The 20,015-nt window shown below is 45.8% G+C and overlaps 1 protein-coding gene across 1 annotated transcript in view; it reads left to right on the forward strand.

The window, feature by feature from the left end:
• LOC146868343 (uncharacterized) overlaps positions 1–20,015 on the forward strand; it is a 155,329-nt gene that overhangs the window by 94,242 nt on the left and 41,072 nt on the right. Inside the window, exons 33-43 of the mRNA XM_085624110.1 lie at positions 2,143–2,190; positions 3,265–3,330; positions 4,341–4,388; positions 4,982–5,047; positions 6,478–6,525; positions 7,591–7,656; positions 8,734–8,799; positions 9,761–9,808; positions 17,612–17,659; positions 18,256–18,321; positions 19,425–19,472. Coding sequence (XP_085480236.1) covers positions 2,143–2,190; positions 3,265–3,330; positions 4,341–4,388; positions 4,982–5,047; positions 6,478–6,525; positions 7,591–7,656; positions 8,734–8,799; positions 9,761–9,808; positions 17,612–17,659; positions 18,256–18,321; positions 19,425–19,472 — 618 coding nt within the window. The remainder of the gene's footprint in view (positions 1–2,142; positions 2,191–3,264; positions 3,331–4,340; positions 4,389–4,981; positions 5,048–6,477; positions 6,526–7,590; positions 7,657–8,733; positions 8,800–9,760; positions 9,809–17,611; positions 17,660–18,255; positions 18,322–19,424; positions 19,473–20,015) is intronic.

Below are 20,015 nucleotides of genomic sequence, written 5' to 3' on the forward strand. Positions count from 1 at the left end.
TGGCGCCTTCCCGTCCGCTAGCTATGTGATTGGAGGATCTCAGAACATGGCGCTCGTGTTACCCACCAAGCGCAGAGGTGCGTGATCACATCATGGAGACCAGTGAATACGAACAGGGAATGGTCGCGCCTCCACTCACCGGGACCATGGTGCAAGGCACAAGATTGCAGGCGAGATCACACGGTAGCAGGGAAGCCAGGCAGGCTCAGAGCCACACGATCGCAGTCAAGAAGGATCACCCCCCACAAGACAGCGCCTGAGACAGTTACAGCTCCACATCCCCATGTAAGGCTCCTCGAACTCCAGATAAATAAAGCAGAGCGCGCCGCCGGCGGAGCATCAGATTCAACTCTGTAGGCTTAGTTCCACCCTGGAGGGAGCCGTCCATTCCATGCGCTCTGCCACGATGACATAAACACCACCATCATTACACGGGCATCACTGAAGGGGGTAGAACCGGCCTCACATCTCAACAATTTCACAGCATCAAGGTACAATCCAGTAGACACACATCCCTCGCGGAATGCAGACAGCTCAATATGCTCCAAGCACCCCACAGATTCTGCAGCAGAAGCATCAGGGCTCTCCTTCTAAGTCGCGGTAGCCGCCATTTTGTCTATGCGACATGCATCAACGACTGCCCATCGCGCTGCGCAGCTCCTCTGCCTCACCACAGATGCGCTCCTGCGCATATACCGGCTGAGTTCCGATAACCGTCGCACTTGGCCTCGATCCACTCCGGCAACCGCCCGGCCGCCGACACACCTCCAGTCACGCGGTCCCGTAGTCTGCCGAAGTCCTCACGGGCATCGGGCGGATCGCTTAAGGCTGCGGCCGAGCCGCTTCCCAGCAGCAAAAAGTCTTCCAACTTCGCCTCTCAGGCCCCTTCACCTTCCGATCACTGTTTCCGCCATCCGATGCTGGATAGGAGCGGTGAGACCCGTTCCTCTGCCCTCATTCGTTTCACGCACGGGCAGAGAGAATCACCGAGCCGCCATCTCTCTCGGCGTCCAAACCACGCCCCCAAAAAGTAATATTTTAATTCATCGTGAGTTTTCACTGGTGCAATCTTAGCCTCCATGAACCACACAACTGTGTATTCATTTTTATGAAGATAATATCCGATATATCCAAGAACAATAACGAACGTGTTTTAAGTACATTACCACATGCTTGCCATGTTTTTAGGTCTAGCCTACAGACATAGGGCCACATGTATCAATATTGTAAATAGTGAATACCTAAATCCGATTTTCTGCAAATTGCAATTAGGTAATCGCTATTCCTATTGTACGAAACTCCATGAGTTTCACTCAGAGATTTTTTATGGGTTGCAAATCGACCTACCTCATGAATAATAATGAGGTAGGTCACCACTTGCGACCCACGGGTAATCGCTAAAATCACGGGGATGGTGGCCTGCTGGGGTCAGCAGACCACCATGTCCGTGATTGCTTTTAAATAAAGCAATTTTTTTTTTAAATGCAGCTCGTTTTCCTTAAAGGAAAACGGTTTGCATTTAGAAAAGAAAAATGAAACGTTTTCTTTTTATTTTTTAAGAGCAGGCAGTGGTCTGTGGGACCACTGCCTGCTCTGACACATGCTTGTACTACCATTCACAGAGGGAAAGGGGTCCCTTGGGGACCCCTTGCCATTTTTGAAGGGTTAGCACCAACTTGAAGTTGGTGGTAAAATGCTAATGTTTTGGACTGCATTTCGGTTGCAAAACATTCTTTCGTACAGCTGCGATATTAGGAAGGGACACCCTAAACACGCCCCTTCCTAACACCGAATTCTAAATCCTATTTACGTTTCGGTAATAGGTTACTGAATCGCAAATAGGGTTTGATAAATCAGAAAATGCTTTTATCCTGGTCGCAAACGGCCCGATTCAATGAATCTGGTCTTTTGGGAGCAAAAATAAACTTCTTACATCTGGCCCGTAGTTTCCTCATGTGCAATCTTAACACATGAACCGACTCTATTCTCAACCTCATTTAGATAAGGTCCGATCTATCCTAGAATAGTGCTGAACGTGCTGTGAGGGGGTTTGTGCATACTTGCTTCATTATTCCTATGTAACTGATGTGACATTTGTACTATAGAAATTAGATTCTTTCTGATTTTCTCTTCTATCATTAGATCCTCCTTCCTAGTGCTGTGGAAAGCGAAGACGCCATCCAGGACATAGTAAGTAGTTATGCTTTTGGATGATAAAATCCAAAAAAGCTCTTCCCTAATCAGTGTGGGCTTGGCACACTGGAGAGAATTTCCTCAAAGCAGAACACAATTATAGAACTCTTCATTTTGTACCCTGTCTCCATTCAAGCAACTGCTCAATGTCATTTGTGCTTATTGTCTTCCACCTGCAACCCTTGAAGACTCACTCCTTGAGCCTTATGTTCTCCACTCTCCCCATTTCCATCCATGCATCTCCACTTGAACACTTCATCCACAGTCTGTATAAACAAGTATTGTAAACTTTTTCCAGATTTTACTGGACTTTGTGGACACTGCTATTTTCAACAAATAATTACAAAATTGGATTATTCTTTGGATGCTCGTACAGCGGTTCATTTACTATCAGCTTGAGCAATTTCTGGTGGGAGGGTTCACATCACCCCATTTCTCGGAATTTCCTAGTGTCTGCCTCCCATGGCTTCTCTCCCAAGGTCAACATGATCAAGGACCTTAGAAACTCAGGAATCACATCAATTATAGCATTATGGATTTGTAAACCTGAAGTGTAAAATGTTAGTTGTGTTTTGGTTTCTATCTACCGACAAACACAGGTATCCTACAGCTGAATGGCCTACTTTTTTGTTTTTTTTAAATGGAGTTGCATTGTCATTTTAGCGTACAACAATACTGGCGATCAGCCGAATGGCCTACTTGTCGTAATACCCTACGATCCTGACAAAAGCCCAGGACCCTTAGTGGCCTTTTATGTAAGAGCTGAAACATGTCGACAGAATATAAGCGGTTGTGGGGAAAACAATTTAGTCATGTGCACCCCATTATTGCACTTTTTGAACCATACGAAGGACATCAACAATAAAGGGGAAAATGGTTGTTCGTATGGTTTATCCTCCACTCATGCTCTTTTGAAGAGTTATAGGCTACATGATACCTGTGTATGGTGGTGTTTATTTAGAGAGGCTGTATCCTATTTTTCGTTTAAGAAGTTGTTGTCTTCCTTCTTGCCCTTCCGCTAAGACATAATTTTATCAAATTTGAGGATCTGGTGTTTTTGTTTACTTCCAGCCACCTACTTCTGATGGTACTTGCCAGAAGCTGGATCAGACAATCGAGGAAACATCACTCAAACAGGTTAGTATATTCAGTTCGTTGGTCTACATGTCCGAAAAACCTGTTGCTGTCCTGTTCGGCACAGAATCAATGATGCTTACACACAATGGAAGAATTAGAGGGACACCCTTCCCATCATCTACAACAGAGCAGGACCGGGTTCCCTGGTTTGACTCTCCACCCTCTTGACCTTCAGGGCTTTGCTGATGCACAGATTCCAAAACACACATAGATTTATTTCTGGTGCAATAAGTCTGATCCTTAGCAAGAACCAATGGCGGCTTGTGATTTGTACAACTAATGGGGCGGGTACACACGTGCACGACCCACTTTCACCCATCCACTCACAAGAGTACACACATGCTCAAACCCACACATCCACAAGCACACTCAGTCACACTCATCCATTCATACTCACACACACCAATTACAAGTACATATTCGCACCCCCTTGAGCAAACCCATCCACACAGGCGTAAATATTCATACATTCATAAATACAAGCATACACCCAAACATTCGAAAAGCCCTTACTGGGATGACACATCACAATTGCAGTGCAACCTAATTTCGTCTGTGCTATTTCAAACACACAAAAAAGTGATGGGATGAATGCTTGCCCATAGACTAACCATTGGCAATTGCCGAGGGTAGCATGCCAACCTATTATCCCCCCCCCCCCCCCCCACAGTGACACTCTAGACAAAGGCCCTCCTTATGCAAATCAGTGCTGGTCCTGCTGCTCATAGAGTATTTGCAAGCGTTCCTCCCATCACCTTCTGTGTAATTATTGTGCCATTGCTGCAGCATATTGTAATAGCAGAAACCTGGTATTTATCCTTTAAGCTCCTGGTATCACATTTAACACTGGTTTTGCATGGATCTGACACGATCTATATATATTATTTACATAAGGATGACAATACAGTTGTGTAGGTCGTGGAGGCTAAGAATGCACCTGTGAAAACACTCCATTAATTAACATATTTATTATATAGATAATTCTTTCTGACTTTCTCTTTTGCCATTAGAGCCTCATTCCCAGTGCGGTGGAAAGTGAACAGGCCATCCAGGTTGTAGTAAGTAGTTGTGCTATATTACTTTTATGTAAATTAAAACAATGTCCCGAAATCAGTGTGGATTGGCCACATGAAACGCATTTCCTAAAAGCAGGACACAGTTATATACCTGGTCATCTTGTTACATATTTCGACTCGAGAGGCCACTCAGTCATTTGGGGTTATTTTCTTCCCTCTAAAAGCCCTAAAGACTCTCACCCGTTCAGCTTCGCCTTCTCAACCTTTCACCCTCATTTACTCCTGCAACTCTGCTTCAGTCCTTCATCCACCAGTCTGTTTACAAAAGTATTGTAATCATTCTGCGGATTTGTGTGAACTTTAGTGTCCATCCAAGAGAGGGCCCTTTGAATGCATACACAGGTGACTATTTCAGTCAAATAATTTTTTCTGGGCTATTTACATCCTTCCATTTCTCGAAATTCTCTTTTGGCTGCAAGACTCGAGACTGCACGATCAAGGGCGAGGAGGGCAAGGACATTGGGAACCAGTAATCACATCAGATCAAATTCAATGGATTTGAGAAAAGGAATTGTAAAATGATTAACACCCATAGATTTACCTCCTTCTAAATGTTATTGTTTTGCTTCTTCCAGCAACTTACCTTTGATGAGGCCTACCAGAAGCTGGCCCAGGCAGTGAAGGAGGCGGCACCCGATGAGGTCAGTATATTCACTCCGGTGATCTATAGCTGTGAAAAACGAATGGGACTTTCTGGATTTGCTGAGTCACACTTTTCAAAGCACACACAGGGTTATTTCTTGTGCAATGATTCAGCTTCTTAGCAAAAAGTGTTCCAGGCCTTCAGTTATCCATTCATCCTTCTGGTTTGTTCCTCATTTGTCGTTTCGGTAAGACTCTTGCCCCTCCAGTGCAGTCCACCGGTTGATTTGGAGGTACATCTGCCCGGGGTCATTAGGTCTCGCCTGACCCAGCGCATGCGCTGGTCTGGCGAGACTTATTGAGAGGGCTCCAAAAAGTGCTACCAGGCCAGCCTAGAGCTACAGTGCATATGTGCGGGCACCCGAGCCGCTTTTACCGCGATTACTTTCACTTTCGCGGCCGCAGAGCCGCTTTGATGTTTGATCGCGATCACTTTCGCGGCCACACGGCCGCTTTGCATAGCCAATAGTTCTCGCTTTTGGGACCTTATAAGTATTTATTATGCAAGTGTTGCATGGCTAAACACTTATAAGGTCCCAAAGGCGAGACCTCTTGGCTATGCCAATGCTTGTTAATGTTTTCCAGCATGTGGAATTTCAAAGGCACACACGTTTATTTTGTTGCATATATGACCTAGCAACCATTGAACCATGATTTATTTAAATATATTTTCTTTAATATGAACTCAGTTTCAGGATATTTTGCCAGAGTGATACTTGAGACTTCCATATTCTCCAGCCCTCATTAGGGGGAATGAGTTATTTGTCTTCAGTACTCATACTTTACAGCCTCACTTCATTTAGAGACTCATGAAAAATGACTAATAGTAGAAAATATTGGATGTAGCATTCCCACATGGGGTACATATGGCACTAACATAAAAATACCTTGGAATGGGGAGTGCTGTGCAAAATCAGCGTTTTAAGACGTTTGTTTGACTTATAATAATGTGGCGTCGGCACCATCCATTTGCCTGTCTCGACAGAATTAACCTCCCAGATTGTAATGTTGTATTAGAGCATCACAAATGCACTAAAATCCTCTATGAAACAAATATTATAATTAATCATGAGTTTTCACTGGTGCAATCTTAGCCTCCACGACCCACACAACTGTGTAGTCTTTTTTTATGAAGATAATGTTCGATATATTCAAGAACAACAATGAACGTGTTATAAGGGCATTACCACATATTTGCCAGGTTTTTAGGTCTTGCCTACAGATATAGTTTCCTCATGTGCAATCCTAACATCTGCGACTCACCCAGCTCTATTCTCAACCTCATTTAGATAAGGTCCGATCTATCCTAGACTAGTGCAGAACCTGCTGTGGGGGGGTTGTGCATACTTGCCATGTTTTTCCTCTGTAACTGATGTGACATTTGTACAATAGAAATTAGATTCTTACTGATTTTCTCTTTTACCATTAGATCCCCCTTCCCAATGCTGTGGAGAGCGAAGGCGCCATCCAGGACATAGTAAGTAGTTATGTTTTTGGATAATAAAATCCAAAAAGCCCTTCCCTAGTCAGTGTGGGCTTGGCACACTGGAGGGAATTTACTCAAAGCAGAACACAATTCTATAACTCTTCATTTTGTACCCTATCTCCATTCAAGCAACTGCTCAATGTCATTTGTGCTTATTATCTTCCACCTGCAACCCTTGAAGCCTCACTCCTTGAGCCTTATGTTCTCCACTCTCCCCCTTTCCATACATGCATCTCCACTTAAGCACGTCATCCAAAGTCTGTATAAACAAGGATTGTAAACTTTTTCCAGATTTTACTGGACTTTGTGGACACTGCTATGTTCAACAAATAATAACATAACTAAATTATTCTTTGGATGCTTGTACAGCGGTCCATTTATTATCAGCGAGAGCAATTTCTTGTGGGAACGTTAACATCACCCCATTTCGCGGAATTTCCTTGTGTCTGCCACCCATGGCTTCTCTCCCAATGGCAACGTGATCAAGGACCTTAGAAACTCAGGAATCATACCAATTAGAGCATTATGGATTTGTATATTGAAGCTTGAAATGTTAGCTATGTTTTGGTTTCAATCCACCGACATACACAGGTATCCTATAGCTTTGTGGCCTACTTTATTTTAAGCGGAGTTTCCTTGTCATTTTAGCCTACAACAATACTGGCGATCAGCTGAATGGCCTACTTGCCGCAATACCCTGCTGTCCTAACGAAAGCAGAGGACCCTTCGTGGCCATTGACGTAGGGGATGAAACATGTCAATAGAATATAAGAGGGTGTGGGGAAGACAATTTACCCAGGTGCACCCTAGTATTGCACATTTTCAACTATACCAATGACATCAACAATACAGGGAAACTGGTTGTTCCTTTGTTTATCCTCCACTCATACACTTTTGAAGAGTTTCAGGCTACACAATACCTGTGTATGTTGGTGTTTAATTAGAGAGACTGTATTCTATACTCCTTTTGAGAAATTGTTGTCCTCCTCCACACCCTCCCGCCAAGTCATAATTTTATAACACTCGGGCACCTGGTGTTTTTTTTTTTACTTCCAGCCACCTACTTCTGATGGTACTTGCCAGAAGCTGGATCAGACAATCGAGGAAACATCACTCAAACAGGTTGGTACATTCAGTTAGCTGGTATACAGTTGTGAAAAACCTGTTGGTGTCCTGTTCAGCAAAGACTCAATGATATGATGCTTACACACAATGGAAGAATTAGAGGCACACCCTTCCCATCATCTACAACAGAGCAAGAACCAGTGGCGGCTTGTGATTTGTACAACTAATGGGGCGGGCACGAACACTCACTTTCACCCATCCACTCACAAGAGCACACACATGCTCACACCCACTCATCCACAAGCACACTCACTCACACCCATCCATTGACAAGCACACATACACACACCCACCATTCACAAGCACGTATCCACATCCACTTGGGTAAACCCGTTCCACACAGGCGCAAATACTCATACATACACGCACACACCCAAACATTTGAAAAACACTTACTGGGCTGTGGAGGTGACGGCTGGACCATCGGGTGGTGGAAGGGGCAAACACGAAGGCACCGGAAGAAGCCCCTTCTCAGTACTGTGGAAAGTGAAGAGCCCATCTAGAATGTAGCAAGTAATTGTGGTATATTGCTTTTATATTAAAATCCGAAAAACACTTCCCAATTCAGTATAGGTAAGGCGCATTTGACTGGACTTCCTAAAAGCAGTACCCAAGTATATCAATGTTCTTCATACTTATTTTCTCCCTCCTACTAAGGACTCTAACTTGTTGGGTTTTATATTCTCGAACGTCCCCATGTCCCACTACAGGACCCCCACTTTACCACAGTCTGTATATAAAAGTATTGTAGACTTTCTCCAGATTTTCTAGAACTTTTGGGGACATCTGCTATTTTCAATGACTAAATATATGCCCAGATAATTCTTTGAATGCTTGTAAAGCAACCAATTTCCCATCAGCCAAATCAATTTCTTTAGGGAGTATTCAGTCAATTTCTCAAAGTTCTGTTTTAGCTGCAAGCCAGAGAGCCTCCCCCATTTGCAGTCAACTACTGAAGAAACCACGGAAGTACAATAGATAGAGCTCTATGGATTTGGAAAAACAAAGTGTAAAATTAGAAGCACATGTAATTTTGTCTTGTTCTAAATGTAAGTTGTTTTTGGTTTCTTCCAGCCACCTTCTTCTGACGTTGTCAACCAGAAACTAGATTGGACCTCTGAAGAAACATCACTTAAAGAGGTTAATACATTTAGTCTGTTGATGCACATTTGTGAAAAATGAAGGGTGCCTTGTTTAGCACGGAGTATCCGATGCTTATTTACAATGAGTGATTTAAAGGCATGCTTTGTCCATCATCTACCTGAGTAAGATCGGGTTCCCTTGTTAGAATCTGCAGCCTCTGTACCGCCTTGGCTTTGCTGATGCACACATTTCAAAGCAGATACAACTTTACGGCTTGTGCAACAATTCTGCTTTTTAGTGGAAACAGTTCCAAGCTTTTCTCTTCATGTTATTTATTCACCCGATAGTTCCATGATTAGTTCATAGTTCATTTATGCTTTATAAGTCCTGTCTTTCAGTCCAGTCCACTCACAAGACTTGCAATATTTGTCTTGTTTCTGGTCTCCTAGAGCTATATATCTTTTTCTATAAACTGAGGTTCTGGGTATTTCACCACAGTGCTACCTGAGCATAGACTATTGAAAAGCGTCCGTCATGGAGGAAAATAAGTTATTGGACTATAGAACTGATAATGAACGTATGCCTATACATAGAGTGAACATCGTCTCCGTCATTTAGAGTGTCAGGAAAAACAAGTGAGAGTACCAGAAATTGGTTAAAGTATTCCCACATGTGGCATTTGTGATAGAAACACAATTTTAGCTCTGAATTTAATAGTGTAGAGTTGGCACAGCTGTTTGCCTGTGCTAACTGAAGTAGCTCCTTAGGTTTTAATGCCTCATTAGAGTGTCACAAATGCAATATAATCTAATTTCTATTATACAAAGGCTTTTGCAAAAATCTTACATGTATGAAGTAAATCCCCTTTCTGTACATTCAGCACTGTTCTTGTATAGATCTGCCCTCATCTCAATAAGGATGACTATGCAGTTTTGTGGATCATAGAGGCAAAGAGTTCACCTTAAATGTCATATTGTATTTACACAGACTTCTTTCTGTCTTTCACGTTTACCATTAGAGTTCCCTTGTCAGTGCCGTGGAAAGTGAAGAGGCCATCCAAGACCTGGTAAGGAGTTATATTGCTTTTATAATACAATCCAAAAACACTTCTCTTGGATTAGACACATCAGACTGGATCTCCTAAAAGTAGAACACAATTATCGAATTGTCCATCTTGTACCGTATCTCCACTCGAAAGGCTGCTCAAAGTGATTTGTTCTTATTTTCTTCTACCAACAATCCCTAACGTCTCCCACTCGTTAAGCATTATCTTCTCAAACTCTCTCCATCTCCACTCCTGCACCTCCACTTGAACACTTCATCCACAGTCTGTTTATAAAAGCATTGTAAGCGTTCTCTGGCTTTGCATGACGTTTTGTGGCCTTCTGCTGCTGGGCGATTTATGTTCAGAAACAATTCTTTGAATGCTCATAGAGCTGTCCATTTCCCATATGTCAAATAAATTTCCTTTGGACCAGTATACACCCCTCCAGTTCCTGAAGTTCTCTTTTGCCTACTACCCATGACTCCACCACAAAAGACAAAGAGGCCTGTGACATTAGAAACTCACTAATCACATTAGATATAGTCCTATCGAATTGAGAAAAATAAGTGTATAACAAGGAGCACAACAGTACATTTCAACCACCTTCTTCTGAAGTTGCTGGCCAGACGCTGGGCCACACAATTTAGGAACCATCATTCAATGATATTGGTTTATTCAGTCGTTGATCTACATTTGTGAAACAGACTATCCTGTTCTGCACGGAGTCACGCTTGTTTGTCACACCAAGAGCAAAATAGCGATATACTTTGTGTCACTGACCAAAAGCTTGTTCCCTTGTTAGATTCTCCATCCTCTAGCCCTTCTTTGCTTTGCTGAATCAGACCTTTCAAGGAACATAAAGGTCTAAATTCTTGTGCAATGATTCTGCTATTTTATGTGAACAGGTCCAGGCTTTTACTTTCATATTGTCCCTTCGCTTCAAGTCTTCTGTGGATCGGTCAGTGATTATCCTTTCTTAGTGATTTCTGCCCTTTCAGTCCAATTCACATATCAGACTTGCAGCTGTGCAGGATCATTTTCTTCTGTTCTTGTATATGGTCTTTTAAAGTTATAAACTTTGTTTCTGATGGATACATCTGCCAGTGGATTCCTCACCTTGTGAATATCCCCTGCGCCAGCATTCCACGGAACTTTTCTTCCCCAGCATTCCACGTCGACGTGGGCGACGTCACAATACATCGGCTCCGCACGCGACTCCGTGCGACGTCATCGGAGCCATAAGAAGCCCACGTCGGCGTGATGACGTCAGTTCCCTTTTTTCCGCGCCGTCGACGCGCAACGGTTTTTTCCCAGTGCTCTCTAGATACTTTGTAATCTAGTGGTGTATTCTTGTTAAAATCGGAATGTCTTCGACGAGGAAGTCGGGCTTTAAGCCCTGTAGGGAGTGCGGAGGCCTGATGTCCATGACGGATCCGCATCAGAATTGTTTATGGTGTCTCTCTTCTGATCATGATGTGGATGAGTGCGGGTGCTGTAGGAGCATGAATCCTAAAGCACTGAAGGAGAGGAAGACCAAACTCTTCATGAAGAAGATCGGTGAGGAGAAGAGAGGGAGGAAAAAGGAGAAGTCCAGGCGGGAGTCTTCGACTTCGAGGTCGTCGAAGTCGAAGAAGCACCATAAGAAGAGGAAGCATTCTTCTCGGCGTCGGTCCTCGAAGTCTAAGAGGTCGAGGTCGGCTTCGCCTCGTCGTCGTCAGAGCAAGATCTTGTCTCCTTCGCCTTCTCCGGATAAGTCGTCGAAGTCTCCCTCTCCGAAGCGGACTCCGGCTCGTTCCCCGACGCCGTCTCCGGCGCCGTCCAAGGCTTCGACTCCTGGTCGGGTGGAATCTGATGTGGAGCAGGAGCAGGAAGAGTCTGTCCCGGTGCCTGATGACTCCGTGGTTCCGGTGGAGGATTCGGAGGAGCCGACGCCGGTGGCTCCACAGGAGGATACAGGGGCAGTTCCTTATCCCCAATTCCCGGCTCCAGGTACGGATCCTTCGGGATTTCTGAATGCCATGTATGGCATTTTTCAGAGAGCATCCTTCCCATCCGGAGCACCAGCAGGTCCCGTGGGTCCGATGGCGTTTTCTCTGGGAGTGCCGCAGCAATATGCTCAGGCTCCTTTTATGCCTTTTATGCCGATGGCGCCTTCTTGGCAGTTTCCGGCGCCGGTTGGGAATCCGGCTCGACCTCGGATGGATGGTCAATCTTCGGAGCCTTCTTTGACGCCGAGGCCGACTCCATCGACGCCGCATCCGGCGCCGCCGACTCCACCTGTAGCGCCTCCGACGCCGATGCCTTTGGCTCCACCGACGCCGCGTACGACGTCGACGACGCCGGCTCCCCGGAATCGATCGAGGCGTGAAGCCCAAAGGGTTTTGGAGGAGGAAAGATTTCGTGCTGAGGTGGAAGAAGGTGAGGTCGACTCTTCTTCGGACGAGTTTGGAGGTATAGAGGTAGCAAGTGGTTTGGATACCACCCCGGAGTGGGAGCATGCTTCTGCAAGGTCTTCTCCACCACAGGAATTGGCGCCCTACCATGTTGTGATCAAGAAGGCCGCGGAGTTGTTAGATCTGCAGCTGCCCTCTGTGGAATACAAGTCCAATCTGCTCACAGAGGTGTTGCACTCCCCGACGTCGGCTTCTGAGCCTTTGCTACCTTTCAATGAGGCTCTCTTGGAACCAGTATTGGAGGTGTGGAAGAAGCCTCTGTCAGCTCCAGCAGTTTGCAGGCAGGTGGCAAGGAGATACAGGGTTGCGCCAGGAGACCCGGATTTTTTATCCACGCATCCTTCTCCGGAGAGCCTAGTGGTGCAGGCTTCATGTTCTAAACATGCCTCGGGTGCTTTCCCCCAATCTCCTGCTGATAGGGAGTCGAAGAAAGTTGATCAGGCGGCCAAAAAGTCTTTCTCCTCAGGAAGTATGGCATTGAAGTCATCAAATGCTACGTGCCTGCTGGGGCGTTATGTTCATGCCCTGATGGACTCTATTAAGACTCTGGCCCCTAAGTTACCTGAGGGGGATAAGTCGTCCTTCATGGAGGTTGTGGCGGACACTCAGGCAGCTGCCAGGCAGGTGATCCAGTCTGGGCTGGATACGGCGGACTCTGTGGCGAGAATTATGGGGTCGTCCATTGCCGCAAGGAGACAAGCTTGGCTCCGTTCCTCAGGGTTTTCTGCGGATGTCCAGGCCACGCTGGTGGATCTGCCCTTTGATGGACAAAAGTTGTTTGGGGAGAAGGCAGATTCTGCTCTTCAACGTTTTAAGGACAGTAGGTTAACGGCGAAGTCCTTGGGTCTGCAGGTTCCTGTGAGAGGTTCAACTTTCCGTAAGGTTAGGGGATTCGGAAGGTCATCCTTTCGCTCCTTCCGACAGCCACAACAACAGCAGCAACAACAGCAGCAGAATCCCCTCTATCGCTCCTATAGAGGGAAGCAAAGGGGTCGGAGAGGTTCTGGTCGTAACCCCTCTTCTTCCTCCTCCTCCTCTGCTCCAAATGAGGCTTCAGGGAAGCAGCCCTAGATCCCCCATCCCGGATCATGTAAGACCTGTGGGGGGTCGGGTGTCCTACTTTCTACGGGGTTGGAAATCTGTTACAACCGACCTTTGGGTTTTGAACCTCGTAGAGACTGGGTACGCCCTTCCCTTTCGGGAGTTTCCTCCCCCTTACCCTCCTTGCCAAGGTTATTGCTCGGAGGACCACCTGCTTCTCCTGCAGAAAGAAGTTCTGGCCTTGTTTCAGAAGGGCGCAATAGAGGTGGTTCCGGAGCAGGAAAGGGGTCAGGGATGCTACTCCCGGTATTTCCTGATCCCCAAGAAGGACGGCAGATTGCGTCCGATTCTGGACCTCAGAATCTTGAATTTTTACCTGAAACAGGAGAAGTTCAAGATGCTGACCCTTGCGCAGGTTCTTCAAGCGTTGCAGCAAGGAGACTGGATGGTGTCGCTCGACTTGCAGGACGCGTACTTCCATGTCCCAATCCTGAAGTCGCACAGGAAGTATCTCCGTTTTACGGTTGGGTCGCAACATTATCAGTTTGCGGTCCTCCCGTTTGGTCTTACTACTGCACCTCGAGTCTTCACAAAGGTGATGGCAGTGGTGGCTGCTCATCTCAGGAGGTCGGGGATTCCGGTTTTCCCCTACCTGGACGACTGGCTTCTGAAGGCAGAGTCCCCAGAGATGGTGCAGCGTCATCTGCAGGTGACAACTCAGCTGTTATTCGACTTGGGTTTTTCGATCAATGTGCCCAAGTCTCACCTGGTGCCCTCTCAACGCAACCTGTTTATAGGGGCAGTACTGGACACTACTGTGTGTCGAGCATTCCCTCCTCCTCAAAGGATTCTCGACATTCAGGAGATGGTCCCTTTATTCCACAGTGGAGCGGTTGTTCCAGTTCTGAAGGTCCTTCGCCTGCTCGGTCTGTTCGCTTCCTGCATTCTGTTGGTCAACCATGCACGCTGGCACATGAGGGCGCTCCAGTGGTGCCTCCGCAAGCAGTGGTATCAGCACAACGGGGATCTCGGGGAGTCGATCAAGATCTCCGGAGAAGCTGCAGCGGATCTGTCTTGGTGGAGCGTGGAGGGCAATCTGTCCCAAGGAAAGCCTTTCCATCTACCTCCATCGGTGGCCACAGTGATAACGGATGCCTCCACCCTAGGGTGGGGTGCTCATCTGGGGGATCTGGAGATCAAGGGTCTTTGGTCTCCAGAGGAGAGGTTGTTTCATATCAACCTTCTGGAGTTGCGGGCGATTCGTTTGGCACTCAAGGCCTTTCTCCCTTCCCTTCGCGGTCGGTCAGTTCAAGTCCTGACGGACAACACGACCGCGATGTGGTATATAAACAAACAGGGAGGAGTAGGGTCTCTTTGTCTCTGCAGAGAGGCCCTGCGGCTGTGGTCCTGGGCTCAGGACCATCAGATTTGTCTGATGGCAAATCATCTGGCCGGGGTGCTGAATGTGCGTGCGGACAGTCTCAGTCGGCAGTTCTCCGCCGACCACGAGTGGAGGCTCCATCCGGAGGTGGTTCGTCACGTCTTTCGGACGTGGGGGACTCCTCGGGTGGACCTGTTTGCCACCCGAGAGAACGCGCACTGCCCGTCATTCTGCAGTCTCCAGTTTCCGATGCAGGGGGCGTTGGGGGACGCGTTTCAGTTGAGTTGGGGTTCACGACTCCTTTACGCGTTTCCTCCCATACCCTTGATTCCTCGGGTTCTGAGGAAAATTCGCCAAGACCGGGCCCAAGTCATTTTGGTCGCCCCGGACTGGCCAAGAAGGGTGTGGTACACAGATCTTCTCCACCTCTCCTCGTGCCCTCCGCTCCGTCTCCCTCTGAGGGCAGACCTCCTCTCGCAGTCGGGGGGGCAGGTTCTTCACCCCCACCTCCAGAGCTTACACCTTCATGCCTGGAGATTGAACGGGGCAACCTGAGTTCCTTCTCTCTCCCACCTGATGTGGTGGACGTTATTTTATCGGCCAGGCGACACTCCACCAAGTCCATATACTCCTACAGGTGGTCTAAGTTTGTAAAGTGGTGTGGAGAGAGATCCATTGACCCTTTAAAGGCTCATCTTTCTGATGTGCTTCAGTTTGCTCTTTCCTTGGCTCAGCAGGGCTGTGCTGTGGCCACGGTCAAGGGCTACCTTTCGGCCTTATCGGCATTTCTGTGCCTTCCAGATCAACCTTCGTTATTTAAATCTCCGGTTGTTCTGAGGTTCATCAAGGGCCTTACAAATATGTTTCCTCCTACTCCATTTGTAATGCCTCAGTGGGACCTTAATCTTGTCTTAACCTTTTTAATGGGGTCCCCATTTGAGCCTCTTCATAATTGTCCTTTGAGGCTGTTGTCCTTTAAGGTGGTTTTTCTTGTAGCCATAACCTCGGCAAGGAGGGTAAGTGAGCTTCAAGCTCTTAGTTCCAAACCTCCTTTTCTTACCTTACATGCTGAAAGGATGGTTCTCAGGACCAGGGCTGCTTTCCTGCCAAAAGTTGTTACTCCTTTCCATTTGGGGCAGTCTATTACCCTCCCTGTTTTTTATCCACCCCCTCATCCTTCCAAAGAAGAGGAAAGACTCCATCGCCTTGACCCGAAGAGGGCTATGAGTTTTTATTTGGACAGGACCAAGGACTTTCGTGTTGATGACCAGCTTTTTATTGGCTACGTTGGTCGTTCTAAAGGTAGAGCGGTGCACAAGCGCACGCTGTCAAGGTGGATTATACTGACCATCAAGATCTGCTACGCCTTGGCTGGTAAGACTCCTCCTGAGGGTATTCGTGCTCACTCTACTAGAGCTAAGTCTTCAACATCTGCTCTGGCCCGGGGTGTTCCTGTGGCAGATATTTGTAAGGCCGCGACTTGGGCCTCCCTCCATACTTTCGCAAAGCATTATTGCTTGGACTCTGAGATGAGGAGGGAGGGCCACTTCGCGCGCTCTGTCTTGCAAGACTTTCTGGTATAGGAAGGTGGACACCCTCCTCCGGGAGTGGGGACTGCTGTGGGAATCTATTCACAAGGTGAGGAATCCACTGGCAGATGTATCCATCAGAAGAACAAGTTACTTACCTTCGGTAACGCTTTTTCTGGTGGATACAGTATCTGCCTGTGGATTCCTCACCAACCCACCCGCCTCCCCGTTGTCCACCTTTTGTATACCATGAAATTGGTCTTGTTTGAAATGCTTATATTTTCTCTTGTACATTTGTAGGTAATGCTTGTTTGATTAGCATTCCTTTGTTTTGTATGCTATGTATATGTATTGGTTTTTCTATATACTGTGTATACTTGGGATTGTCGTTGGTTCACCTGTTCGCCTCGAAGGCACGGAAAAAATGGGTGGAACTGACGTCATCACGCCGACGTGGGCTTCTTATGGCTCCGATGACGTCGCACGGAGTCGCGTGCGGAGCCGATGTATTGTGACGTCGCCCACGTCGACGTGGAATGCTGGGGAAGAAAAGTTCCGTGGAATGCTGGCGCAGGGGATATTCACAAGGTGAGGAATCCACAGGCAGATACTGTATCCACCAGAAAAAGCGTTACCGAAGGTAAGTAACTTGTTCTTTCTTACTATACGTGTCCTCCCTGGATTGATCGAAGCTTTCTTGAGAGGTATTTTTTTGTTCTATAAGCTCTCTTCACAATTTCTGAGTCTAGAAGATCCATAGTGTTCATTATGGAAAATTAGCTATTGTGTTCATTCCTTACACTACACAGCCTATCATGTAGAGAACTATGGGAGACGTATAATTACACCACAAATTGGTCATATCCTTCGCACACATGGCAAACGTGCTAAAGCATGACTTTACCTTAAATGTGAAAATAGGATTGGCTGCCCTGCACTGAAAGGTTGTATTACTGCATCAAAAATGCAGTACAACCTTATTTCTAGCGTGTCATTTCAATCACACAAAGTGACAGGAGGAATGCTTGCCAATAGACTAACCACTGGAAATTGCTGAGGGTAGCATTCGAACCCATCATTTCCCCCCACAGGGCCTCTCTAGACAAAGGCCCTCCTTATGCAAATCAGTGCTGGCCCTGCTCCTCATGGACTACTTGCAAGCATTGCTCCCATCACCTTCTGTGTAATGATTGTGCCATTTCTACATCTTTTTGTAATAACAGAAACATGGTATTTATCCGTTAATCTCCCGCTATCACATTTACCACTGGTTTTGCCTGGATCTGAAATTATCTATACATATTATATACATGAGGATGACAATATAGTTGTGTAGGTCGTGGAGGCTAAGAACGCACCTGTGAAAACCCTCCATTAATTAACATATTTTTTTACATCTTTCTTTCTCTTTTACCATTAGAGCCCCCTTCCCAGTGCAGTGGAAAGTGAACAGGCCATCCAGGATGCAGTAAGTAGTTGTGTTATATTCTTCTTATCTAAAAAAAAAAAAAAACTTCCCAGGTCAGAGTGGATTGGCCACATTAGCCACATTTCCTAAAAGCAGGACCCAGTTATATACCTGTTCATCTTGTTACATATCTCGACTCGAGAGGCCACTCAGGGTCATTTGGGGTTATTTTCTTCCCTCTAAAAGCCCTAAAGACTCACCCGTTCAGCTTTGCCTTCTTAACCTTTCACCCTCTGCTTACTCCTGCAACTCTGCTTCGGTACTCCATCCACCAGTCTGTTTACAAAAGTATTGTAATCATTCTGCGGATTTGTGTGAACTTTAGAGTCCATCCAAGAGAGGGCCCTTTGAATGCATACACAGGTGACTATTTCAATCAAATCAACTCATTCTGGACTATTTACATCCGTCCATTTCTGGAAATCCTCTTTTGGCTACAAGACTCCAGAATACACCATCAAGGGCGAGGAGGGCAAGGACATTGGGAACCTATGATCACATCAGATCAAATTCAATGGATTTGAGAAAAGGAATTGTAAGATGAGGAGCACCATAGATTTACCTCCTTCTAAATGTTATTGTTTCGCTTCTTCCAGCAACCTACCTTTGATGAGGCCTACCAGAAGCTGGCCCAGGCAGTGAAGGAGGCGCCACCCGATGAGGTCAGTATATTCACTCTGCTGATCTATAGCTGTGAAAAACGAATGGGACTTGCTTGGATTTGCTGAGTCACACTTTTCAAAGCACACACAGGGTTATTTCTTTTCAATGATTCAGTTTCTTGGTAAAAGGTGTTCCAGGCCTTCAGTTATCCATTCATCCTTCAGACAGTTCTGGTTTGTTCGGCATTTGTCGCTTCGGTAAGACTCTCTCCCCTCCAGTGCAGTCCACCGGTTGATTTGGAGGGACATCTGCCCGGGGTCCTTTTTAGATGTTTTCCAGCATGTGGGATGTCAAAGTTACACTCGTTTATTTTATTGCATATTTGGCCTATCAACCCTTGAACCATGATTTATTTAAATATATTTTCTTTCCTATGAACTCAGTTTCAGGATATTTTGCCAGAGTGATACAGGAGACTTCCATATTCACCGGCGCTCATGAGGGGGAATGAGTTCTTTGACTTCAGTACTCATACTTTACAGCCTCACTTCATTTAGAGTCTCATGAAAAATGAGTAACTAATAAACATTGGATGCAGCATTCCCACATGGGGCGCATACGGCACTAACATAACAACACATTAGAATGGGGAGTGCTGACGTTTGTTTGGCTTATGATAATGTGGCGTCGGCACCATCCGTTTGCCTGCGCCGACAGAATTAGCTTCCCAGATTGTAATGTTGTATTAGAGCATCACAAATGCACTCAAATCCTCTATGAAACAAATATTATAATTAATCATGAGTTTTCACTGGTGCAATCTTAGCCTCCACGACCCACACATGTGTGTAGTCTTTTTTTTATGAAGATAATGTTCGATATATTCAAGAACAACAATGAACGTGTTATAAGGGCATTACCACATACTGGCCATGTTTTTAGATCTCACCCACAGATATAGTCTCCTCGTGTGCAATCCTAACATCTGCGACTCACCCAGCTCTATTCTCAACCTCATTTGGATAAGGTCAGATCTATCCTAGACTAGTGCTGAACCTGCTGTGAGGGGGTTGTGCATACTTGCTTCGTTATTCGTATGTAACTGAAGTGGCATTTGTACAATAGAAATTAGATTCTTTCTGACTTTCTCTTTTACCCTTAGACCCCCCTTCCCAGTGCTGTGGAAAGCGAAGACGCCATCCAGGACATAGTAAGTAGTTATGTTTTTGGATAATAAAATCCAAAAAGCCCTTCCCTAGTCAGTGTGGGCTTGGCACACTGGAGGGAATTTCCTCAAAGCAGAACACAATTCTATGACTGTTCATTTCGTACCCTATCTCCATTCAAGAAACTGCTCAATGTCATTTGTGCTTATTGTCTTCGACCTGCAACCCTTGAAGTCTCACTCCTGCAGCCTTATGTTCTCCACTCTCCCCCTTTCCACCTGAGTATATCCGCTTAAACACTTCATTCACAGTCTCCATGAACGTTTTCCAGATATTACTGGACTTTGTGGACATTGCTATTTAAAAAAATAATTACATAACTAGATTATTCTTTGGATGCTCGTCCAGCGCTCTGTTTACTATCAGCGACAGCAATTCCTTGTGGGAGCGTTAACATCCCTCACTTTCTCGAATCACATCAAATAGAGCGTTATGGATTTGTAAAAATAAAATGTAAAATGTTAGTTGTGTTATAGTTTCTTTCTACCGACATACATAGGTATCCTATAGCTAAAGGGCCTACTTTA

Source organism: Triturus cristatus, chromosome 1_2 (genome assembly GCF_964204655.1).
Source record: "Triturus cristatus chromosome 1_2, aTriCri1.1, whole genome shotgun sequence".
In the NCBI taxonomy this organism is placed as follows: Eukaryota; Metazoa; Chordata; class Amphibia; order Caudata; family Salamandridae; genus Triturus; species Triturus cristatus.